Source organism: Micropterus salmoides, unplaced genomic scaffold (genome assembly GCF_014851395.1).
Source record: "Micropterus salmoides isolate LMB-PRFRI ecotype aquatic unplaced genomic scaffold, ASM1485139v1 Ms_hic_scaffold_18, whole genome shotgun sequence".
Taxonomy (NCBI): Eukaryota; Metazoa; Chordata; class Actinopteri; order Centrarchiformes; family Centrarchidae; genus Micropterus; species Micropterus salmoides.
The window spans coordinates 3,785,635-3,811,880 of NW_024040928.1; the positions used below are offsets into that span (position 1 = coordinate 3,785,635).

General features: G+C 41.0%; 1 protein-coding gene across 3 annotated transcripts in view; it reads left to right on the top strand.

The window, feature by feature from the left end:
* Window positions 1–26,246, top strand: part of fynb (FYN proto-oncogene, Src family tyrosine kinase b) — a 78,531-nt gene that overhangs the window by 45,440 nt on the left and 6,845 nt on the right. Inside the window, exons 3-12 of one of the 3 annotated variants that reach the window (XM_038726722.1) lie at window positions 292–548; window positions 7,755–7,851; window positions 12,486–12,584; window positions 14,573–14,676; window positions 14,961–15,110; window positions 19,312–19,476; window positions 19,818–19,973; window positions 21,569–21,748; window positions 23,374–23,450; window positions 24,946–25,099. In XM_038726722.1, coding sequence (XP_038582650.1) covers window positions 302–548; window positions 7,755–7,851; window positions 12,486–12,584; window positions 14,573–14,676; window positions 14,961–15,110; window positions 19,312–19,476; window positions 19,818–19,973; window positions 21,569–21,748; window positions 23,374–23,450; window positions 24,946–25,099 — 1,429 coding nt within the window. In that variant the 5' untranslated portion in view covers window positions 292–301. The remainder of the gene's footprint in view (window positions 1–291; window positions 549–7,754; window positions 7,852–12,485; window positions 12,585–14,572; window positions 14,677–14,960; window positions 15,111–19,311; window positions 19,477–19,817; window positions 19,974–21,568; window positions 21,749–23,373; window positions 23,451–24,945; window positions 25,100–26,246) is intronic. The other 2 variants (XM_038726720.1, XM_038726721.1) reach the window with 2 other exon arrangements.

Sequence of the window (26,246 nt, forward strand, 5' to 3'; positions counted from 1 at the left end):
GAATTGCCTGCATGAAGGCTCTTGTCTGTGTTTTTATTTCTCTTCCCCATTATCACACTTTATTTGTTGTTGTTGACGTAATCTTCCTCTGTCATTGAGTTATGATCCAACAGCCTGCTGTCGTTTATAAATTGCTTAAGTTTTTCATCTTAGCTGCACATCATAGTCGTATTTCTGTATTTATGCAATGCGCTTTGATATTTCTTACTTTCCACTTTGTGATTTAGCGCTCAAGTCAACCACTCTCCGTATTAACCAGCCTGATGTCTTTTCCTCTCTTGTCGTCCACAGATTATAGATAATGGGCTGTGTGCAATGCAAGGATAAGGAAGCAACCAAACTCACAGACGATCGAGACACCAGCATCTCCCAGGGAGCGGGTTACCGCTATGGGGCCGACCCCACGCCGCAGCACTATCCCAGCTTTGGGGTCACCGCCATCCCCAACTACAACAACTTTCACGCCCCTGTCGGACAGGGGATGACCGTCTTCGGAGGGGTCAGCACTTCCTCTCACACCGGAACCCTAAGGACTCGTGGTGGGACAGGTAAAGGACATATGATGTTCAGAGTTAGTTAGGAACAGTCATGATCAGAAGTGGAACGCGAAGGGGGCCACACCTTTTTTTGTCAGTGTGCAGCCCTGCCACTGCCAGTCAAAATTGAACTCCTGATTGCACTTTCTGCTCAAATATAAATAGCAAAAGTAAAGCTGTGTTATTTAAATGTTTTGTTAATATATTTTTATTACTAAAAGGAAGAACAAGTTCTTTAGGGAAACATCCGAAGTGCTCCTTTTTGTCTCACTGTAGGGCAGTGCTCGGCAATAGGCGGCCCGCGGGCCATTGCTGGAGGGAGAAAAACTAGAAATGATAGCAGCTGGTGCTGAAATCGATCTCAGTCAAGACAGCCAAGGTTACTCACACAATCACTTCCTTTTAAGTGATTGTGCCTACAAAATAAAAGCGTGAGAACTTTTTTTTTTTTGCAGCAATGCTTCGTGTTGAGTTTATTGGCCTGCTTGACCCAACTCTGAAAAAGCCGTCAGTAATGTGTGATTGGATTCCCCTGAATTTCCTCAGGAAAATGAAAATAAGCATCACTGAATGCGGATCAAATTCCAGGACGTGCACACACACTGCAGCACATGCTTTATTGTGAGCATGTGCAAAAGTGTCTTTATAAGCTAATCAATATGTTTAACAAGGGAGAAAAGTCCGCAGGATTTTGGGATCAATCATACAACTTCCCCAACGGGGGTCCCGCAGTCTACCGACTGAGCTAAACGTGCACACGAGTATCCAAGGGTTTGAAATAATTTGACTGTGTTCTGGCCCGCCATATAACGAGTTGAAAATAATTTGGCCCAATGCCAGACTTATTTGCTGAAACCCTGCTGTAGCGTGACATGTAGCTAGTGCTGTAGCTACATGTTATGGGCAGACAGACAGAACTGGGAACATAGGAGCCTTTGTCATGTTCCCATTATCCCAAAAAACATTTTATTTGCTGTATCATCCTAAAAGTTATCAATAGGATCTTTAAGTCAGTCCTAAAACATACTGGGAGAAATTGTGAACAAGCCGAAACAGGTGTGATGTGATCGTTCCTCTTTGTTCTGGTTAAAAGCCGAGCAGCCGAGTTCTGTACAGTCTGTAGTCGTTTCAAGGTTTTTTGATTAAAACAAGAGAAGAGGGTGTTGCAGTAATCAAGGTGAGAGGAAATTAAAGCATGTACAACAGGTCTGCATCTCTAAAATTGAAAATGGATGGTATTTTAGCAATATTTCTGAGGTGATATAAAGACGACTGGACAAGCTTGGTGATATGTTGCTTAACACATAAATTGCTATCGAACAAGACATGAAGATTTCTCGCAACTAAATACTCAACCCTGTGTAACCCTTGACTGCTAGATGGCAAACAGAGTAGTGATGAAGGAGGTTTATAAAATCATGATTATTTAACAAATAGAGAATCTGCCTTCATTTCTGTTTTAATCCAATCACTCGTGTACTTATAAAATAAATAAATGTTTTTAATCAGCTGTCTTTATAATTTTTTAAACCCTGCAGTCACATCACTGTCAGTCATCTTTCTCTCAATGGTTGATTAAAGATAACACAAATGAATCCACATATAATTAGATAGGCTCTTGAGATGATGAAAAGCGAAAGAAGACAGACATATTAAGCATAAAGCATCATTCACTACATACAATATTAACCAAGCACGTGGGTAGTGGGGTGAGGAGGGTGCTCCAGCACCCCTATTGACAGGGAGGAATACAGTGTGCAAATTGCATGTGCTGACTACATAGTGGGCACTATTGTTACTATATGACAACATAACAAACAGCAGGTTAGTGCTTAATGCAGGGGATACTCTTGATATTACAGCCTAATAATTTGACGTCAGCAGCTGTTTGCACTGTTTTGTCACTATTAATGAAGCTACATTGGTGTGATGCACAAATTATCCAGCGCCCCCAACCCAACTAATTATCTTCTCATATTTAGCTTTGCAACTTTGCAGGTGATTTCTTTATTGTGTTGATGTATGAGTGTTTTCTTTCATGATTATAGAGGCTGCTGTCAGTCAATTTAAATGTTTCCATGGGTGCAGTAATGTCACAGCAAATACCCTGGGACATTTATGCAGCAAAACTAAAAGCTGTATTTATAAACTTGACAGGACACACAGAGGAAACTCTGCAGAGGAAACAGAATTCAACTTTTAGCTTGCTAAAATTAGACCCACAGATCGAGCTCAAGATTAATCTAGAGTACAGCTGCTGTACTTCAGACAGTTTCTCTGTATGAACCTGGACTCAAAAACTATAAAAAAATTAAAAAATATTAATTAAATGCGCACTGCGTCTCTCTTAAGGGGGAGACAGGGTTGCTCTAGTTATTGCAGGCACAATAAATTGCTTCATCCCCAAGTGTGGACACTGAGCGTGGAACAGTTTTTCAGGTTTAAATGAGGGTAGCAACGATGTAATCAGCTGCGCCCGCATGGCCTTCATTTAAGTTGATTGTGTTATCAATGTTTTTTATTCTAATGATTTTATTTATACATACATATAAATACAGAGGTCCGGACCTTGGTTTCCTCATGCGACCATGCTTGTAATCACTCTGTGTTGAAGTGTGTAAGTGCGTGCCCACACACAGTCGTGTCATGCACACACGCTATGGTTAAGGTAGGGTTAGATTTAGACTAAAACAAACAACTTAATTAGGTTTAGGGAAAGATTGTGGTTTGGGTTATAATGACTACTTCATAAAGGTTGGGGGACCATGGTTACAATAATTACCGCACTTATTCTCTAAAAGAGAATAAGCTTTTAATACATCACAGGTTGTTCTCAGGTTATGGCATGGACATCTGTGTTAGTTGCACATTGAAGGTCACTACCAAATAAAGTCAAAGTTTGCACTAAACTGCGTGTGGCACGAAATCCAAGCAGAGTGCAACCCCCACGGTAATGCTACCTCAAGATTTGGCATCTTCTCCTGTTGATGTAGCTATATGTTAGCTAGCGTTTTGCTAACATTAGCTAACTTCAGATGTGACTAAATGTAGTGTAATGTGTCAGTGTAGATCGATTACATTGTATGGGTATATACATTGTAAAGTGTATGAAACAGCTTTGAACCATCTTCAAAATGACAGACGAGCTTGGCACATAGCATCTCTAAGAACAGGAAAGGGGAAAGTTGACTGAGGTTCCGCCGGGTACCAGGCTAGCTCAACTGTTGTTGGAGGACAAAGCCAAAATGGGCAGGACTTGTGTGAAGAACAAAGCTTGATAGAGAAGTTCAAATTGTTTTAAAAAATGTGCAAAAATAATTGGACGTCAGTCACTGGTCTAATGCCTGGACTGACAGAATGAATCTGCATAGGGGAATAGAAACAGCTGCAGCCCCTCCTCCATTCCTACCACTGTGGTGCCCTTGAGCAAGACCCTTGAACCTCAAATGCACCAGTGGAGCTGCTCAGTGGCCAACAGATCAGACTGTGCTTGTACTGGCCACCTTCCTGGGGTGCCAGTATGGGTCAGTGTTCGAAGGAAAGTCAAACACTGACCCATTCCTGGCTCACCAAAAATTACAAAAAATCTAAAGAAATTAGTGGTCAAGCCATTCAGCATCTCTGCAGGTGCAAGTGCTCCGAGAGACAGTAAAAGCTAGGACGGAGAAATGGCATTTAGCAAAGAATAAATAACACAAGGAAGACATTTATTTGTAAGTTACTTTGAGCAATTGTTTGTCAGAAGAAGGACAGTATCTGCAACACATACAAGAGTGTGAAGGTAGTTTCTTTTTAGATCATTCCCACACAGTTACAGCATTCTATGCGCACAGTGATAGCTCACAGCCACCCACACACATACACCTCCGTATGCAAAAGGGATTCTTTGTGCAGTTAAAGACTTCCTATGGCATCCCATAATCCTGACAATCCTCACCTCACAGCCCCTGCTATAGCTCCACTGCCGACCCCAGCCCGGCCCTGTCAGGAACGTCCGGCTGGCATTAGCGCAGGGCTTTGTGTGCCGGCCCATTGTTTGGGTAGGGAATATTCCTACTCAGGATATCCTTTATGTTTGACCGAGCCCAGGCTCCTCTGCAGAGGAACTCAGCATTTCCACTCAACTTAGCAGGAGTCCTCTCCCTCAAAGTGTGGATTATTTTCTGCGCTGTATAATCCAGATCCACACAGGGGTAGAGGAGCAGAAAGCGGTTTAGCATTTTAATTTACTCCTGGGGATATTTGGACATAAGCCACCCTTTCCTCTCAACCTCTGTTTTAACAGCCACAAACTGCATCAACCCAAACTGCAGTTGGCATCAGACATATTATTGATTATCAGTTGATCTTTTGCTTATGTCATTTCCCCAAATGGAAATTCACACCTTTTCCTGTGACCTTATGTAACTAATTCCAGCAGACAACTCTTGAATGAATCAATAAACCAAATACCTAGCGTCCACCTCGGCTGACCTAATGGAAAAAACACTGCAAACCACATTCGAATGATGCATTCAGGGTCTTGTTATGTTCTAATGGTTAGAAAACCAAAGTGTTTCAATAAGACAGTCTGCTCTCCCGGCTCGCTGTTTGAAATCACATGAATAGCAGCAGGTCCTCTCTTATCTGTAGTTCTATCAGCAAAAGCCTCGCATAGCCTCTTCATATCAACACTGTTTCCCAGAAAGCCTCGGGCTGGTGAGAGTGTCTGAAGTGAAATGATTTGAATAAATGTGATCAAGAGAGTTTCAGTGGAAGTGCCTGTTCAACTTCCATTTGTCAAACACTCAGAAGCATTAGAACAGAAGAACAGCTTAACAGCCTCACCTCAAACCTGAGCAAAACACTTAGAGTGTTGCTTTTGTCTCATCTTATGTCCTTTGTTTTCAAGACAAATCAAGCTAACTAAAGATGGTAAGATAGATAGAGGTCCAAACCTCTTAAAGGATAATTCCAGTTTATTAAAACAAACAGATTAGTCAAATTAATATGAAAGTGAAAAGGTAAACGATAAAGGTTTTATCTAAACTATCTGCGTGCGCACAGTTTTCCTGGGCAGTGAGGATTTATTTGCATTTTGGGTGCGCTCACGTTCAGTTTTACCTCAAAAAAGATTGGTTTTGATTATCTAGATAAACTTTTGGCTTTCCCCAGAAAGTTTGACCTTGATATAGTTGTTTGCCAAAATAATATTGACTCATGGTCTACTAACCTTCTTTTTCAAGAGCTTTTAATCACTTTGAACGTTCTTTGTGCGGCCCTCATCTGTTGATGAAGGAAACGGGTACTAGATAAAGGAAGAGCTGTCTGGTGCTCTTAGAGTAAGGCAACCTAACCAATCAAGGAGAGACTTCAGAGAAAAGATCCAAAGTATACTGGAGCATATATATATATATATATATATATATATATATGCTCCAGTATACTATACTGTATATATATATTTAAAATTATTAATAAGTCTGTGTGATCATGTAACGTGTCTCCTGCCTGAGCAGCAACCACCATGAGACCACCTTTCTAGAAATATGAAGTCAGTACATGTTTCCTAGATGACATTATGGTCTTAATATCCAAATTCATTCATCCCGATCTGTTTTGTGGTATTGCGGACATTATTGTACAGTGTTGGGATTTAAAAAAAAGTATGTTTGTCAGTGTGTTGACTTGATTGCTTAGTTGGTAGCAAGTAGTCTCATTAAGAGAAACACACATCAACGCAACCAGGAAAGAGTTCAGCGTCTTATTCACTGATAGTGCTTAGACAGTGAATTCAATTACAATTGGAGTTCTCGAAATACTGGATAACCCTGTCACCCCAGTTGAAAGTAAGCATAATTTTAATTTTACGTTTATTTAGGCCCCCAGTATCTCACACCTCTGGGTTAATTTCTTCACTAAATGTTTTTCTTTTTTGTCACCATGGACTGTTTTGTTATATTTATGTTTTACCCACCACACCTAACAGGGTAGTTCAACGGTTTTTCTCCACCTCACAACTTCATTTGAATTGTTTAGCTCCTGCTGCGATTAACACGCTGTTAACACGTCCTACAGTGAGCCTAAATTCCTTCAGTGCGTTTGCCACAAGGAAGCAATAAACATGAGTGTATGGGTGAGAAAATATTCCTGCCAGATAAATGCTACTGAGATTTATTAAAACGACAGCTGCTATTCTTTTACCCCTGTGATGATTGCAAAATTAGTAGGATTAGTAAAGGGAGATCAGGTACTTTGTGAAAAGAATGTAGACTCTGCAAAGGTTACTCTGCCATTACAAAGCCAATTCTACCACAGGAAAGATGTAGTGGCAAAGAATTACAGAGAGCAAATGTTAACAGTACTTCAAAATGGAGGGGTTTAGCATGCTTGAAACTAAGTAGTTTGTTGTCTGCCCACATCGCAAGGGGTTTATAGATGTAATGAATGATCATACGCGAAGGCCTGGCAAAAAGCCTGCTGTATTAGCCACCCCGTGGTTGCATCTCACTGCCCCCCTGGTCTCTGTGAATTCTCTACAAGTCTATGTAGGCTTGAAGCAGTCAATTGTGCAAATGGGCACCCTTTAAAGGCATTCATGGTGGTAGCTCTGTGAAGGATGAAAAAATAGAGCTCGAGGATGACATTCAAATTATTTCAGAAATGTGCAAAAATGGTTGGTTGCTGGTCTACTCACTGGACTGGCAAAATTAATCTAGGTAGGAAAGGAGAAACAAAATTATCTACAATAGTTGTCGAGACATTTCATTCAAACTTCAACTGACGGTGGCACTAGAGTCCATGGAACAACAAAGTCATAGGCATTCATTCTATGGGAACCAGCAGTATCTGTACCAGATTTGAATTACAATCCATCCAGCAGTTAGATATTTCAGTCTTTAAATTAGTGGAACAAGCAGGACCAACATTGCAATTTAATGCTAATAATAATAATTAATAATAGAAATATAAACATTACCAGTTAAAATATGCAATACTAATGTTTCATTATTGGGTAACACCTTTGAAATATCCTTTGCTTCCTGAGTGGCTTGCTTTCATTCAGTTTCCTCATCAACTATCGCCTGAGTTCCCATTAAATTCAACATGACTGACTTACATTCAAACCACTGAGTGTGCTGCTGCTGCCAGTGTGTCATCAGATAAACATGAATCTGAGCTTCATTTTCTCTCGCTAATCTTCCGAGTGCTGACTCTGTGTTTTTATCCCCCCTGCAGGAGTCACCCTCTTTGTGGCACTTTATGACTATGAGGCACGGACAGAAGACGACCTCAGCTTCAGGAAAGGAGAAAGGTTCCAGATTATCAACAGCACGTAAGTCACTACAGCTGCTTATCAGCCTGCCTGCACTTGGGAGGAATGCTCTGAAAGGGCATGGTGCTGCTGGGAGTGGAGCAGACAGGGCGTAGCTTTTCAGCTGAGGTGAAAGTGGCAGCTTGTACAGGGGAAAGAAGGGTTTTGGTTCCATCATCTGGAACAAGCTACAGCACAAAATAAGCCTGCTTTACTTTAGTTTGTGAAAGTGTAACATTATGATATGTTACACTTCCTGTTATGATGATAAAACAGCTTAGATCCCATGATAACTGTTAAGAAGCAACTTTATATTTATATATTCACAATATTAGAGGGTGCAAAGCATTTCAAATGAGTTAGAAGGGGTGGCTTGAACATGCAATATAACAATCAGCATTAAAACACACACTATAAGTTTACACAGGGTGGAGCAGGGTCTGCAGGTCAGCAGCGTGGCGTTGCTTTAAGAATTCCCTCTGAGCTTAGACAGGAAGTTCCCTGTTATACATACAGTGATGCTGGCTAGTCTTTCGTGTGTGTGTGTGTGTGTGTGTGGATGGGAGGAGCGGCACGATCACCTGCCAACTCTTCCCAGCCTCAGCTAGCGAGTGAATGCTTTTCATTTTTTTTCTGTCCACACTGCTGGAGTGACCCTCAGCTGCCTCTCGGTTTGGGCTTCTGCGTTGGTGCAGTGACATTTGAGGAGGCCGGGTGACTGCTGGGTCTGTGCTCTGACCCTATTCTCCTTTAGTTTTCTTTGTTAGTAGGCAGCTCAGTGCATGTACAGCACTGCAGAGAGGCGGCAGGTTGTTTCATAATGAAGCAGACTGCCTGCATGTAGCCGCCACTACACTGCCAGATCTCTGATTTATGCGCAAATAGGTAAACACACAGCCAGTGGACTGACACAGTATTGGCAGCCCTATTATTACCATGAATTATTGATAACTAAGTGTAAGGCCTCAGTTTAGTTTCAAAATGAAGTCAGTTTATCAAGTGAAACTATGGGAATGCTGTTTATATCAACATAGGAAATGATTAGGAAATTAAAATCCAGACTACAGACCTGGTTCTGTAGGGCAGCCTGAGAGGTGATATCCAGGGCAAAAAAAGGGTTTACAAAACATAAATACCCCAGGACAGAAAATGGACACGTCTCGTCTTTGACCCTAATACATGTAGTTCTAATTTTAGTCAGAATAATATTAACACAGCACTTGTGTTTGTATTAGTGGACTCCTCTAAACAAGCGCAAACTGAGCTTTCACACAAGCATAGTGTCTCAAATATAAAATGTGGATGCTGTATACACCAGCTCCACTGTACATGGCTGCCTTATATCCTCAGTCTTTGGCCTAGCAAAGTTAGTCTTCCTCCTCACCACACCCGTATAGCATCCTGTCCCAGGCGGCGTCTTGAACATTCCACCACACACCTTGTCCCTGCTGGGCCTCAGCCAGATCAGGAAGACACCATCATTACAGCCTACACTACCTCCTCCTCCTCCTCTTCAGCAGGGGCCAGACATAGCTGCATCTTCACGACTTCTCCCTTCCTTCCTTCCTTCCTCTCTCCTCTCCATCTCCCTCCATCCACCCACGCCTCACTGCTTCAATGTGTCTCTAATATGGACTGGGCTTCTTCCATCCAGCCACACTGACCCCTGCTGGAAAGAGGTGGTAAAAGCTTAAAATCCTCATCTGCTTCAGCCCGTCAGAGTTGGCGGGAAGTGACTGACAGATGCCCCACCAGGCAGGGCTCACGTGAAACAGGGCCACCAGAGATCCCAGCACCACTGTCTCAGCTGACAGAAGGCACTGTTGTCCCTTTTTGTTCATCCTCCAGGAAACGGGATTCAATCCCTGAATGTTTATAAGGCACTGCATTCAGCTCAGGCTTTTTATAACCCCCTGTGAGTGTCTTATTGTGAAGCTCCTGCAGACATAATCAGGAAATAGCTCCAGTTTTTACAGAATTCTACAAGTCTACACCGCAAGTTAATTAAATTAGTACAGTTCTGATTTATGTTGTGTTGTGAATGGCTGCCTGTACGTATGACTCCTCTCACTCAACACAGTTCTGTGTTTAATTATTCTGTCATCAGCAGTCCCCATGGGGAGAGAGGATTTAAATCCATTTGGAGACAGGAGGGAGGTTCTTTGTTTACTCTTGTTGTTGTTTTCTGTCTTTTTGCGGCAGAGCAGAGTTGGTTTAAGGGTTTGTTTCTGGAGACAAAAGAGGCAGCGGGACAGACTGACGTTTGTTTATATCTCTCCAAACACACATACCAACACATCTTACACCGCACAAACACATCCTCCCGTTCCTGCGTACTTTTCTCTCTCAGAAGGCAGATTGTTGAGACTCCATCGCCGTCCCCTCCCTCCTGGGGGATTCTCCATGAACAAAGGCAAGCGGGCCTGTTTCTGCCTGGGATGTTGTCCCCAGGCGATCCCCCATCATGGCTTTATTCAGCATAAATGAAGGACCAAAAACGCCTCTCCTCTCCCTTCCTCCACTCCTTTCTCTCTCTGTCTCTTTCTCTGTATTTAGCATCCCTTTCACACACACAAACACACCAACACCGACATTCCCTCCTGGTGTATGAGGGATGTGATAGAAACAAGCACCGGGTGGTACAGTGTGTCAGAGAGACATTGTCAAAGCACCGAGATGTGGGGAAGGAAATGTTCATGTGTGACTGCGCATTCATGTGAAAGCATCGGTAATGATGGTGAACCACTTCTGTTAGCTGTCTCTTAAGGCAGCCAGATACTGAAGTGAGTAAAGACGGGAATGAAGAGAGAAGGCGAGGAGAAGAGAGGAATTTAAATACAGAGAAATGAGGGGAGAGTGTCTGTAGGAGTTTGATAAAAACATAAATGGATCTTACTAACAAAATAGACTAATCCACTTCTACTTTGTTTAAAGGATGCTATTTGATATCTGAAACAAATCTCAAGAAAAGATCAAAACCAAGAATGTGTTACTTTGACATTTGACTGAAAGTGAAAAAATGAAGGATATAAACTAGGGCTGCACGATTTGGAGAAAAAAATCATATTGCGATTTGCGATTCGCTTATAATGGAACAAATGATGCTATAAGTCTACTTTCTTAATTATCAAGGAAATTGCGAAATACAGACATTTTGAAATGTGTATTATTATATGTAATATTTATAACAATAGCTAGTAAAACAGGGAAGGGGAGCGCATTGCTCTACGGAGGAGGCCAGAAGCACTTTACTGAGACACTTTATATTGGTTTTGACTTATTTGCAAGGAGCAAAATAAACACCAAATAACATTTCAGTCTGAGTGTTTTATGATTGATTTCTCCTCTAAGCTGGACAGATTGTCAGTCACTTCATACTGTATAGTCACTTCATATAGGACTTCACAAAAAGCCACTAAATTTAGTGGACTCAAAGTGCTACATTACTTTACCCTTTCCTTTAAAAAAAAAAGTCTAATATTAATATTGTAGCAGATAATGAGTGAATTCCCATTCATTTCAAAGTTGTGAAAGTTCACTTTCTCATGCTAATGTTTGTGATCAAACTCAGACTGTCCAAGTACCTCTATGAATGTGGCCAAATTAACGGAATCTCCGCTTTTAAAATGATAAGATATGAGGACGGGGGAGGTGTGATGGATTTTTTTTTCTAACTCAGAGAGTGTCAGAAAGTGGGAATAGATGAAAGACAGATGAAAGAGTTTAAGGGATGCAGTGACGGATGGATGGGCCCAAAGAGAGCGGGCGGTTAGGGAGGAAGAGATGCACTTCAGAGAAAGACAGTAATGGCTGTGTGGGTGTCCAGGCTAAGAGGCCTTTAAAGAGCTTCTCTTCCTCTGCCCTTTTTCCAATTTCTAGACATGTAGCAGACACCCTTTTTAAAAGCTGCTAAACTTCAGTTCATGTGTCACTAACGTCACATCAACAATTAAGTGCAGAAGCTGAAAGAACGGTACCAAGAATGTAGGAAAATAGCTAAGCTACATTGAAACAGCTAGCTTGGGCTTGTCCTAAGTGAAAAACAAAATGTCTGTCTACACCTCAGATTAATGCGCACATTTACCTTGTTTATTTAAAACATATAGTAAAAGAAATATAAAAATAATACCTGTTAATGTTACAGAGAGGGGATGTTGGAGCTAAAGGTGAACAACAGCAATGCGCCAAGCTGTTATTAACTAAGCAGCAGTTACAGAATGCGACCCCCCCCCCCCCACACACACACACACACACACCCACCCAGAAAGATGAGCGCTTTCTTTTTTTTTTTTTCACTTCAACCGTGCTAGCCGTTTCCCCCTGCTTCCAGTCTTTATGCTAAGCTAGGCTAACCACATCCTGACGGCAGCTCTGCATTAACCACAGACGCGAGATCAATCTTCTCATCTCACTCTTGCAAAGGCAATACAGCAAACTGTGAACTTTTTTTATAACGATTTAAAATGTGTGTTCAACTATGTTGCCCTCTGCTTTACTAATGTTTTTCATGGACGGTGTTTGGGAACAAGTCAAACTAAAGCTGTACTTTGATGTGTTCAGTGGTACAGAGGATGTCAGCTCATATGAAATAATGTGTATTAATGTGCTTCTTCTGTTTCTCCTCTTTCCCCTTTGTCTCTCTCTCTCGCTTTCAGTGAAGGGGACTGGTGGGATGCTCGCTCGCTCACCACTGGTGGCAGTGGCTACATTCCCAGTAATTACGTGGCTCCAGTGGACTCCATCCAGGCTGAGGAGTATGTAGTCTGTGTGTATGTGTGTGTGTGTGAATGACGCGAGGCCGCACATGTGCAGACGTAACCTTCCGAGGAAAGAAATTCAGGAGAAAAAGTTGTCTAATATCATCACAGTTCTTACTTTCCCTGCATGGTGGAAAAATGACATGTTTATGACACTGTAGATAAATAAAAGGATTTTGAATTTGAAATGCCAAGTGAGTGAGAGGTAAATATATCCAAGTTGGGGATTTTTTCAATTTAACAGTTAATAGAGTTTAGCAGGGAAATGTATTTCCTCCTTAATCATTAAGATTCACTCTGACATATGATCAATAGAAGGAAAATTATTTTAATCTTCCTTTTTTTTTTAATCTGCGTGTAGTTTTGTCTGTGTGTGTGTAGCATCAAGTGCTTCCACAGACCTGAACCACCTTCCCCCGCATAGACGGTTCAGTCAGATTAAAGTTTCTGAATAAAGATTCATTCAGTTCACTGTGAGGTAGAATCTTATTATGAGCCCACTGGAGCATGCTGGGATTAAAAAAAGAGAGGAGGAGTCGGTGCAACACAGAAGTACCTCTGTGAAATATGCACTTTGGTGTCAAACTGCTCACAGCTCCTCTGCCTTTTTTCCTTCTCTCACTGTAGTTTCAGTGCATGTGAAAACCACTTTGAAATTAGGTTTCAAAAGATGTAATAAAAATAAGTTAAACTTTTACCTCTATCTCAATGTTGACTATTGTATATGATTGCAGTTTAATGAGAAACATGTTGGTAAACAAGTAATCGTAATTGGAGGTTTCTACTTCCCCTGCTAGGAATAAAAAATAGAAATAAAGTTTTTTTTCAGGTTTTCATACTGTGACTAAACAATCACATACATATATAAGCTTTATTTTATTTAAGGAAAGTCCCATTGAGACAGAGTCTCTTTTACAAGGGAGTCCTGTCCATTCACACAGATCTGCAGGGACGAAGGCAGCAGAACTAGTCACAGTCCATACGCCAGACAAGCAGTCGGGTTAGTGTTAAAGTGCTAATATACAAACCAAAAGACCTGATTCATTTACATCAAAGCTAAAAGTGTAAAGCCCCACTAGCAGGCCCTAGTTTTGGACCGAATGAACAACCTACTGATAATTTTGCTAGTCATCGTCATGGAGCTAAAGAGGAAAATCAGTGTCCAGGATGAAAGTGGTTAATCATTTAGGAAGTATGAATGTGCTCAGTAAAGGTCACAGCAGTCTACCCAATACATTTTATAATGTCTATGTTTTTTTGTGCATACATGTATTTCTTGCCAAGTGTAAATTTTGGCCTTATCACTAGATCACTAGAGCAAAAGTCAGGAGGTCAATATTAAGATTTATCTTCCGGGCGCCAACAATATCCAGACTCCATTTTCTGGCTAATGCTGGACCTTCAGGTAACATCCTGGGATCAATAAAAATGTTTTCACATATACTATATATTGATTATAAAACAAACAGCTGTAAAACTTAGACAACTTGACTGGTGGGATTGTCACAGACTGAACTATAAGTATGTTATTTTTGTACGGACAGTCAGCCTGGCTCAGTCAGGGGAAAACACTAATGTGTTATGGGGACCAGTTAGGAGCAGGAAAAACCTTTGCAGCATCTGTACAGAGCTGAGCAGCCTTCTTTGGAATGTGTTGATCACAAGCTGTGTTTTTAATAAATAAAGTTCATGCACATTATTAAGTCTTAAAGCAACATTATGGAAGATAAATAAGGACAGCTGTACGTGTGCATTTGTTATGATTGCATTACAATCAGAAACCAGCAAGATGAAAACTTTGCTTACACAGCCAAACATCAAGCAAGTGCAACAACACAAGACATAGCAATATTACTGACTAGTCCAAGCAGCAGCAGCAGCAGCATCAGCATAGTGTTACTTGAAACTTGCGTGGCAAGCTAGCCAAAAAAGCTCAAAATCAAGGTCTTCTGCTGTTCTAATTAACTTGTTTTCTTCTGCTACAGCTGGTACTTTGGTAAACTGGGCCGTAAGGATGCAGAGAGGCAGCTGCTGTCCACTGGCAACCCTCGAGGAACCTATCTCATCCGGGAGAGTGAAACCACAAAGGGTATAACCACACACTCACACTGTCAACTAAGAAAAACCACTCACATCAGCCTGAGAGTGTAATTAAAAGTAGAACCTGTGGCAGAGTCCTGATATTTCCCGCGTGGCGTTTTGTGAACTCCAGCAGTGTGTTAGCTACAACTTTGGAGTACATTTTGAGAACCAAATAGTTTGGCAGCAGGTTTTCAAGTGTCAAGCATTTAAAGTGAGAGCTGAATGCTTGTTGAATTATTCTTCGATCAAGTTGTTGATGTTCAGTGACTCACCCACTGATCTGTCCCCCAGGTGCTTTCTCCTTGTCCATACGGGACTGGGACGATGTGAAAGGAGACCATGTCAAGCATTATAAAATTCGCAAGCTGGACAGCGGCGGCTACTACATCACCACCAGGGCTCAGTTTGAAACGCTGCAGCAGCTGGTTCAGCACTACTCAGGTATAAATACTAAGCTTTAGACTGTTTTTGTATCTAGGTGACACTTCAGGATGTTGATTTTAGGCGGCAGACTAAATAATATTACGTAATACAATACTACTGTTTTTGTTTGTAAAGGTCCATTTTACTGGTCTGGTTGATTTTAGAATGTAATCTGGTTCTTTTTAGAACACAGTTTGGTTAGTTTTAGGTTGTAGTCTGGTTATTTTATACTGTTTTCCATGTATTTTGGTTAAATGTGAAACATATTCTGGCCATTTCAGAATGAAACATATTCAGATAAATTTTAGGATATATTTTGGTTAGTTTAAAACTAGTTCATCTTCCAGTTTTATGTTTTATAGTTCTCTTAAGGACGTATCCTCATTATTTTTAGGATATATTGTAGGGGTGGGAAACACCAGAGGCCCCATGGTACGATATTATCACGATACTTAGGTCATGATATTATGGCGATTTTTAAAATATTGCGATATATTGCAATTTATTACCTTTTTTTCCAACTTCAAATTGTGTACCCAAAGGAAAACTCTTTTTCTAGTGAACTGAAAAAGCAACTGATTTTATTATTATAGTACCAAAATACTAATACAATTTATATAATAAAATATTGATACTTGATGTCCGTGTATTGATACAATATTGCCACGGAAAATATTGTGATACTATGCTGTATCGATTTTTCCCCCACCCGTAATATATTGTGGTTCATTTTAGGATGTGTTCTGGACAGAAGCAGAGGAAAACAGCAGCAAATATAGACATAAAAGGACATGTAAATATAAGCAAGACTTTTATACACTTGAGCAGCCTTGAATGTTTGAAAGACTTCATTACCCAGAAATTAGGCGGCATCATGTCTGTAAAGTGTTTGCAGGATGTTGGGGGTTTTCTTAAGCTTTTGACCACAGCTGATCTCTGGAATTTGGTTTGATAAGCTGCATCACTGATGCAAAGCCAACTCAAAATATTTGATCTATGTGATTTGCAGCAAGTTATTGCCTGGTGCGGCTTAAAACCTACAGCTCTGAAAGAATATGATACGTATATGAAATCCACCAATGCTGTCCCTTGGTAGTCTGGCTGCAATGTGGCCCAGAATAAAAATATATGAAGGATTGCATTGCCCACTCTCCATTAAAAAGGGAAACAGATGTTGTCATAAGGAGATTTGTCATGATGGAGACAGAGCGTTGACACTGTGGCCCCATTTGCACAAGCCCAAATAGCAACGTCAGAGTCTTTTCTTCTGTCCAATGTCCATTTCCTTGATTGATCCAAAATGCATTAAGCAGACACTGTTACACCATAATTGCATCTGGTCTGCCAGCACATTTTCACATACAGGAATAAAAGGTGCTACTTACCATGACGCACATACAGAAAGAGATGGAAAGCCACTCTATGTCAAATTAATTTCATTTGCTGCCTTACATGCATCTTTATGTATTTATTTAGATTCACATTCATTTTTAATCCTGTACTATTGAGCAGTGAACAATAAGCATAATGTCTGACTCTGTCACTGTGAGCTCATCCAGATGTTTGTGTTGAGCTTGTTCCTCCTGGCTGTGAGTGCTGTCAGGAGATGACCGCTGCATCTGTGCCGCTGACACATATTTCATAATCACATTTGCAGGATGAGAGATTATTGTCCTTAGTTGTACTCATGCGGGCTGTGTTTTTTTTCTCCCCATCTCTTCCTCAAGTTTGATCTCATTTGCTTCTCTTACTCTATTTCTCGGAGTCCGTGTTACATGTTTTCTGTTGTATCACTCTCATCCTCTGTCTCCCTCTCACTGAGAAGAGGATATTTTTCCTGTCATGCTCTAATTGGCACATTGACACATCAGTGTTTAAGCCCCAAAATCAACACCATGGATTTTCTGTATGTATTTGTGTCATGGCACATTAACCATTCATTAGTCACTCTACATTTTATCGTCCCTCTTGATGACGTGTGGAGCCGACAACACGTATTTGCAAATAACCTTGACTCTTTTCAAGGCCTGTGTTTTTATTGCTTTATGCTTTCCTCTATATTCTGTGTCTTTAAAGAGCATGTGTGGCATCATATAATGTAGCTATTCTCCAGATGCAAATGAACGAATGAGAAAGGAACAACACATGGGCTTGAGAATCAACTAGGCTGCCAACATCACATTTAAAACCAGAAAAAATAGCCAATTCTTCCATTTACGAATAAAAAGGTATTTCATAAGTAATTCATAAGCAATAAACCAGCCTTGCTAAATTCAACACACTCAGGGGTTTTGCTGCTACAACCACTTGGGCTAGTATGACCAGGAGCTAATGCTAGCTAATGTTAGCAAACAATGGATCGATATTGTTCTTTAATATTCATATATCATACTAAGTTAAATTGTAATTAAATCCAAAAAGTTGACTCACCATCCCATCAGTTAGTAAATTTTGTGTTTTCTGTGCCATTTGTTTATTTGTTTGTTTGTCTGTCAGCAGCAATATTGAAAGACTACTGGCCTGATTTATATGAAACTTGGAGGAAGGGTAAAGCATGTGCCAAGGATGCAGCCATTACATTTAGACTGGATCCAAATCACGATACACAGATTGTTTTTCACTTTCATTAACATCGTGAGATAGGTCAATTGCAAAATAAACTGATTTTGTCGCACATGCGCAAGCCCATTGTAATTAAAGAGAATGAAAGGGCAAAAGTTGCATACTGTAGTCAAGCTTTAAAGCTACTGTAAATATATGTGATTATAGCATTTTGAAAGATTGTGATTGCTGAAGTTTTTGTTTGTAGGAACACGAGACAGTCCTAGCTAAAAGCGGTGCAGTCATTATCCCAGGGTAAGATCAGGACCTCTTTTAAACTACCACTTGGCAAAGTTATAAATGGAAACTGCTTAGGTTTGGTTATTGATTAAAGAAGCATCTCATAAATTAGCATAGTGACTTTGATTCACTCATAAAAAACAACTGTTCTGGGTTTATTTGATAGAGTAGAGAGAGAGAGGAAAGGCAGGGAGAGAGAGATGGGATGCAGCAAGGGGCCTGGGCCGGATTGGAACCCGGGCGGCTGCAGCAAGGACTCAGCCTTGATACATGGTACACGCTCTACCAACTGAGCTACCAGGACGACCTACAATGTTTTTTATGAGGAAATCACTAACTGAATGTTGGAACAAGTTGGATGAATTGCTCTGGCTGCAGCAGCAACACAAAGATCAAATGCTGACATATGGTTCCTTTTAAAATAAATCATCAGGGAATAATGGATTTAACTTATTAAATCTGATCAAGGCACAAAATAAATCATTTGAAGCTACCACGCCTTCCTAGGAAACACTGACTGTTTTGTTGTTCGGTGTGTGAATGTGGTCCACATATTGACAGGCTTTATGACAGTCAGCAGAGGGAACATAGAGCTGTATTGATGTCTGGGTGGAGCAGCTGAGGCAGCAGGCAGCCAGCCCAGATGGGTTTTGATGGCCGAGTTGCAGGTAGAACACTCCCACGCGTGGGACGCGGGTCTTTATCTCGTCTTTACTGCCCTGTGCAAACAACGGATTTCCTAATCTCTGCCAGCGGGGAGGAAGGGGGGTCACTTTGTGCCTGCAGTATTGGGGGGGGGGGTAATCCTCTCTAGATATCAGCATGGAAGTACCAACGGAAACTCTGCCCTAATCCCTTGGTTTAATCAATTCAGGCAAACATGAGAGCTTCCTCCAGAGTAAAAGCAAGAGATGTTTGATTTCATGACACAGATGACATGGTGTCATCTGCTGAAGTGACAACCACACACAGCCAATAGAGAGGATCGAAATGGAAGCAGCTGGAGTCCCAGCCTGTTTGGACTTACAAGATGCTAGACAGCAACCAAAATGATCACACAGCAAATCATAATATACAGATCAAATTCAAAGAGAACATTTCAGTAGATTCAGTTTATATCTGTATTAATGAAGGAACAGTGAAAATAATAAGTAATATGTTTTAGTAATGGACTGTAACGTAACGTCATTTCTTGCCAAAACTCAACAGTGCCAACTTCTGACAACCAAAATGACAATCATGTTTACTCTGCTCTGCATTGTCCTTGTTTTTAGTTGTCATATTGCTTTGAGGCTTCCCCTCTCCTGCACATTGCTCTGCTAACTCTCTGTACACCTCTTTATGCTCTTATTTGTGCGTTGCTATGCGGCGTGTGCAGATCGAGCCGCTGGGCTCTGCTGTCGCTTGGTGGTTCCCTGCCACAAAGGGATGCCCCGCCTCGCCGACCTGTCTGTCAAAACCAAAGACGTGTGGGAGATCCCACGGGAGTCGCTGCAGCTCATCAAGCGTCTTGGGAATGGGCAGTTTGGGGAGGTCTGGATGGGTACGGATCTAGTCGTCTCCGGAAGAAGAGGTTGCACGGAAGGGGCCACACTGAGCTAGCAGAGACTCACTCCAAAAAGACAAGCAAATAATCTGGCCTGGAAGGAGAGGGGATCAAATGAGAAAATGGGGCAGGAGATTTTAATAATTCTCAGTTTAGGGCTTTTGCCAGGAAAATGATTAGAGTTTGACCCCACCCTCCCAAAATCATCTGGAAAAACATCCAGTGTGTCAGGAGACTCTGTTCTCACAGTCTAAAGATGGCTCCCTTCCATGTCCCTCACTGCATGTTCCTCTCCCTGGTAGTTAACCCTGTATGCATTCCCTTCCCTCCCCCTGTAGAGAGTGCGGATGGTTTGTGCTTTAATTTAACGGGCGAGTGTGTGAACTACATCCCTGACACTGTGGGCTTGAGTCATGATGCCTGGGAGATCAGCAGAGACGCACTTGAGTTGGAAGTAAAGCTGGGGACTGGATGTTTTGCTGATGTGTTTTACGGTAAGGAAATCCTACCAAAAAAGGACCCTGCTAAGTTTTCACCTTGGGCCACTCTTGAGATAAATGGGAAGATTTTGCACTCCTAAATGTGCCAAGAAACACATTGCAGTTTTGTTTACTAATTGGAGATAAAAGCAAATACAATCTTCACCCTCTCCAGCATTCCTGCAGGATTTTTGTGCGCACAAAAACACTTTGAAAGTCAGTTCCTATTTATAAATACAAATTTCTACTTTCTTCCAGTAATTTATTGAGTGCGCTCCGCAGTATGACACTCCAAAATGGTCAGTATTAAATAAATATTAATGACATTGTGAATGAATGACTATAATGGAATAAAATGTAGAAGCAAACAGTGTATATAAACCCAACCAACCAAAGAAAGTTTTCTCTAAGGAACACGTCTAAAATCAAAAAACTGCTTAAGTGATTAGGCTGCTAGGCCTAGCTGTCTAGCTAGTTCGCATCTGCAGCCTTGTTAAGCTAAATCATAAGAGAGGGAGTTATGCTCTGTAAACTGTTTTTACAGCAGCAGCTAGTTGGTTGTTTCCTAATTACTTGGCATTGGCATTGTTGCTCTAGGTACAGGCGTGCGCTGATTGAAGTCCAATATGAATCTATTTATAATGCAAAAGTTGATGTTGATGTAAGAATTTAATGTATTTCACAATTCCTTTTTCTCATTTTTATATACATGTTTAACTCTCTTCATTCATATGATTACTTATTTCCTAATGCTTAGTGTTGGCCATTTTGGACTTCCATACTGCAGAACATGAGGGTTTGTGTTCTTGTCATATTTCAGCTGGATAGATACTGAGGATAGGGTGACACCCAGACTCTGGGATCCTAATACTTCACAACCCAGCAGGTGACCATCACCTGCTCAGTCCCGACTCCCAAAATGTCTGCAAAGTGGCATCACTGAAGAAGCCTACTCTGATTTATGAGCTTACTCTTAAATGAAAACCAAACACACACACCAAATGTTGTTGATGGGCTCTGTCTTCCCTTCGGGTCACTACTAATATCTCTGCATCCATTACTGTCACAGAATGAGATAAATGGAGTACTACTTTATTGGAGTGATAACCGTGATCCATATCATATGTGTAGATGCAGTGCACATTGGTGGCATAGCCATGCTGTGTGACAGTAACTGCTGGCATACACCCATTGAGGAGCTTACTGGCTTGTTAATCATCCTACAAAGGATTATCTGCTGCCGTGCTGGCGTATTGTGGCTCTCAAAGCCCTGCCAGATCCCCCTCCTGGCTTATAAAAGCCATTTTAAATCAAGGTCCACTTTAAATCTCATACCCATTAATTATCCTTCAGCACAACCTCTGTGTATGAGATTTACAGACGAGCTGATTCTCATACTGTCTCCTGATCTCATTCTGTGTTGCATGTTTACCTCATTGTCATTTCAAAGCAAGACTTTTCCCCTGTTTTTGACTACAGTCAGCCCTCAGCCGCCAATCATCTCTTGACGGTAGACAGCAGGGTTGTCAAGTCTGACTTTGAAATGACGTGATTTTCATATGAATCGATGTTCCCCCGTATTGATGCCAGCATGTGTGTGCGTGTGCCAGGAACGTGGAACGGCACCACTAAGGTGGCAGTGAAGACTCTGAAGCCTGGCACCATGTCCCCCGAGTCCTTCCTGGAGGAGGCTCAGATTATGAAGAAACTCCGCCATGACAAGCTGGTGCAGCTCTACGCTGTGGTGTCAGAGGAGCCCATTTACATCGTCACAGAGTACATGGGCAAAGGTAGATAAACACGTACATATATACAGCTTATTTGCATGCATGCACGCAGTTCTTTGGAAAAGCATTCAGTCCCAGTGAGTTTTGGAAATTTTGTTGAGTTTCATGAATTCAGTTAAATTAAATTAAATCCTTCTATTTTATCGAAACAGAAAACAGAATTGTAGAAAGTCATAAAAATGTCAATTTAAAAAGTTATTTTAGCCCCGATCACTACTGCCTAAACTCTGGCTCCAAGCAGCTGAGGGCTGAGATGTATCAGCATATCTCTGAGCTTTGTTTGTTTGGTTTTTTTTGCTGTGATGGTCTCTGTGTTTTTGACTGCTGAGCTCCTGAAAAACTAGAAAGCCTGTTGTCTTACTATGACAACCAGCAACCCTGAGTTGTCCTGTCATTAGCTATAGAATAACTGTATATTAAACAAAGTTTTTAACACAATGACTCTGATATTTATTGCTTTTTTTTCTCTTCTGTTTTAAAATGTTTAAAACAGATTTGAATGTTGTGATATGTTCTAAGAAGGTGCAATAATTTCTCTGAGTGGTCATGCTAGTAGACGCTGAAATCACAGATCACAACAACAATGATGTGGCAAATCTTGTGGCACCTTTGGCACCCTGTCCTCAAGACACCCCACTCACTTTGGGAACCACCAGAATAGAAGATTACTGCAATCTTTGTAATCAAGCTATGGTAGAGGAAAGATAATTTGTTAAAATATGCGGGATTTATGTATCCTCCCTGGAAAGGGTCCATCCTGTCTGAAACATGGTTATGCTCAGTGTTCATGTTAGTGGCTGTGGAAATGTTGGCCTGATGTTGGTACAAGAGCAATGATTTCTGAGATAATTTGGAATTATCCTCAGGGGACCATGAATACTCGCAGTAAATGTAGTCAAAATACACAGTATTACTGTGGTCCATGGACAGCCCTGCTGCTTGTGGGACAAAATATGTATAGGATTAGTTTTCAACCCTTTGCTTTGTTTTACATAAGTTGCCACAATAGCAAAAATGTCTCCAGTAGCACGGTACAATGTACAAATCTAAAGCACCGTACTCTGTATATGTGGCTGTTTATGTGCTAGTGTGTATTTAAGCATATGGCACTGTGCATAAGCATGCAGGCAGGCTTTGCAAAAGTGTTTTTGTTCCATTCCAATTATAAATAATAGTAACTGTTCTGGTATCGTAGGCCCTTTGTTTCAAAGTGACTGAAGATGATTAAGGCCTTCAACAGTGGAATTTAAAAACCCCACAAGAAAGAACCGAAACTTGGATGTGCGCGCAGAGGCTGCCACATGTAGGTCAGCCCATTAAGCTGGAGAGGAATATGTTTTCAAAAAGCAGATCTAGTGTGAAAGTATTTGTGGCGATCAACAAGTCCCCCAATTCAGTATTTATCCTATAACTGTCTTTGGTGGTATAAAGTAGACATGAACAGGCAAATTACAAACCACATGTCTCCAAAACATTCTGCTGTCACATTGTTGCTTGTGGTTGGTAATTATAAACAGTTCCTGTAGAGAATAGGGGCAATGATTTGCTGATGGATCTAAGGCATACAGTTTATGGCTTTAGTGTCAGCATGTGTTCTTGAACTGGACATGTGTTTCTATCTGTCGTAGGAAGCCTGCTGGACTTCTTGAAGGATGGAGAAGGACGAGGTTTGAAGCTGCCTAACCTGGTGGACATGGCAGCACAGGTATACCTGGATCAAACAACTTCATGTTGACACTTACGTGTTGAGGTCACTGGTCTGTTTCTGGTACATAAATGTTACAGCAATAGTAAACTTGTTTCTCATCATTGGTTTCCAGAAAATATATCAGACTTTGGTGACACTTTGGTTCTACTACTTCATATACAAAGAGAATCAGGCCCTTATATGAAACAGGCTTATTTTATCATTTTTTACTAAGACGCCTCCCTGTTTTCCAATTTGGTCCAGTTTTAAGTTGCTGTAAATACTGTTTGCAAACTCAACAATTCCTCCATGTTCACGTGTTGTCTTGATAAATTCAGTATGTTGTTGAACTGATAGAATGCTGTCAGTGCTGAGTGCTATACTAGAGTCATGTTATGCTGCAACTAACAAATGATTAATCTGCTGATCAGTTTTTCTATTGTTTAATATAGTAAATAATTGGAAAACATTCAGTTCACAATCATATATGACAATGAAAACATCAAACCTTCCATTTGAGAAAATGAATCCAACTAATGCCTGGCACTTTTGCTTAAAAAATGACGCTTGTAAAAAATTGTTGCCAATTCATTTTTTGTCAATTGACTAAGTGATTAATATTCATTTCAGCTCTACTCACCAATGTTCACTCAACAGAAAGGGTTTTTTTTCCCTGATTATTTAGATTTTGCTTTATTTTTCTGTTTTTTGATTGCTGTTAAGTTACCATCAATCAAACCCAACACTTGCTGTCTAGATATTCATCATTAAAGCCTTCCAGCAGCTCGTCGGGTGTAATCCCTTCCTAGAAGGGAACATTCCTGGAAGGGTTTCATTTAAGACACATGCAGACAGGGCTGAGTTTTTTATTGACAGTAGCAAACTAAGCACAGCACTGACGGAACCAGTGCTGTGGAAATGTACATAATGCCGAATTCACCATGTCAGCCGTTATAGTACAGGTAATTCCAGACAAGGCCATTATCTGTTCTATTGATTAATTTAATAAATAGATCGCCTGCTTTTTATTCAGTACACCAGCACTTAAAAACACATATTTCTTCATAACTTATATTATATTGACCCAAGTTTTTAGCAGGTAATAAGTTGTCTGTAACAGGATACCTTAACCAGATTTTCAGTTTTCTGCATGTATAATAGCACAGATGTATTAAGTCTGCATGTGTAATGAAAAACATGTCAAAATATGAGGTAGCTACCTTAAACCTTTGGCATTTCTAAAGCCCAAGGGGTTGCAGGAGGCCTTAACGAAGACTGTTTCCTAATCAAGCCTACAATTTTGGCTTGACATGTTGTTTTCTCTGCCAGCCCTTAGTTATACATTTTTTCAATTCACAAAAAGTTAACTAGTAATACTTAAATCTAATCATGGAATTCTTATTCTCCACATGTATCCTGAAGCAGATCACAGCAGTATTCAGCAGATACAATGCCCAGATGATTTTTTTTCAGTGAGTGTTGATGCAGCCGTGGTCACTGTGCTGTGCTCCAGGTGGCAGCAGGCATGGCCTACATCGAGAGGATGAACTACATCCACAGAGACCTGCGATCCGCCAACATCCTGGTGGGAGACAACCTGGTGTGCAAGATCGCTGACTTCGGCCTGGCCAGGCTCATCGAAGACAACGAATATACCGCTCGGCAAGGTGGGGCTTCCCACTCAAACACACACACATCCACGCACACACAATGTTAAATTCACATACCTAATGCTCCCACTCACACACATTCACATACTCTATGACCGCATTAGGTCATGGAGGAAATTCTCTCAGCGGAATTTGCAACAAACCCACAAGAAAATGACGAAATGAAGCAAATAGTCACTATCAGAGTCAGCTCTAAATATGTGCTCACTGTTCCACTGAAACAGAACGTAGACACTCCCTGCAGCAGAGAGACAGACGACAGGTTTATACAGCATGTTTATTAGAAATGAGTGTTATTTTAGTATTGAGCATTGAAGTGTTTCAATCCTGATAATCAGATCCTGTCAACATCATTTCAGCCAACAGAGAAGCTGTGGTAGTCAACTTAATGTTTGGCGACAACAGGCATAAACGATAAACCAGGGCTTGCAAAAGGTTCCATTGGGGGAATACGTGTGCTATCTCAGCTGCAGCCTGAAAGGAAGAAGTGTAATGCAGAACTCAAAGGTTCATCCTTGATCTTGGAAATAGTACTTAATATGCTGTGGGTACATTTACAGGATTCTTTCAGGGCTTTCAGCCATATCTCGTGGTCTCCACTGACTGATGAAGGGCACAAGATATGGTTGAAAGCTCCAGAAGAAATCTAGAAAATGGACCGTGGGGTTATGAAGTTTTTTTCTCAAAGAAATAAGCTGTTTTGTTATTTCTCTGAGTGGACTTGCAACCACCTGTACCGCTGTGTCTTTCTCGTGCATGCTTGTCATCACTTAGATTCTGGCTATGGTTGATTTTCTAATTGGGGAAGGAGCCATCAATGCGGAAGACACCAAACCTATTTAAAAAATCTAAGGCACTGACCAAGAACAGTGTTCGGTCCTTGCCTTTCTCTCCCCCCTCATTTCCTGTCATCATAGCAGTAGAAACAGGAGGAAATACAGCAACAAAACACAGTGTTTACTTACGTACACACAGTAACACACACTCTTAAGCTTTTTTCAAAGGCTGACAAATGTGGGAGGTTATTAGGTTAAGTGCCAATAAGAGTAGTTGTATTGGTCACCAGTGTACTGTTGATGTCCGTCATCTCCCTGTTGGTTAGCGTGAGCCCTCCTAACAGCTGTTCCTGTTGATGCAGTTGTCA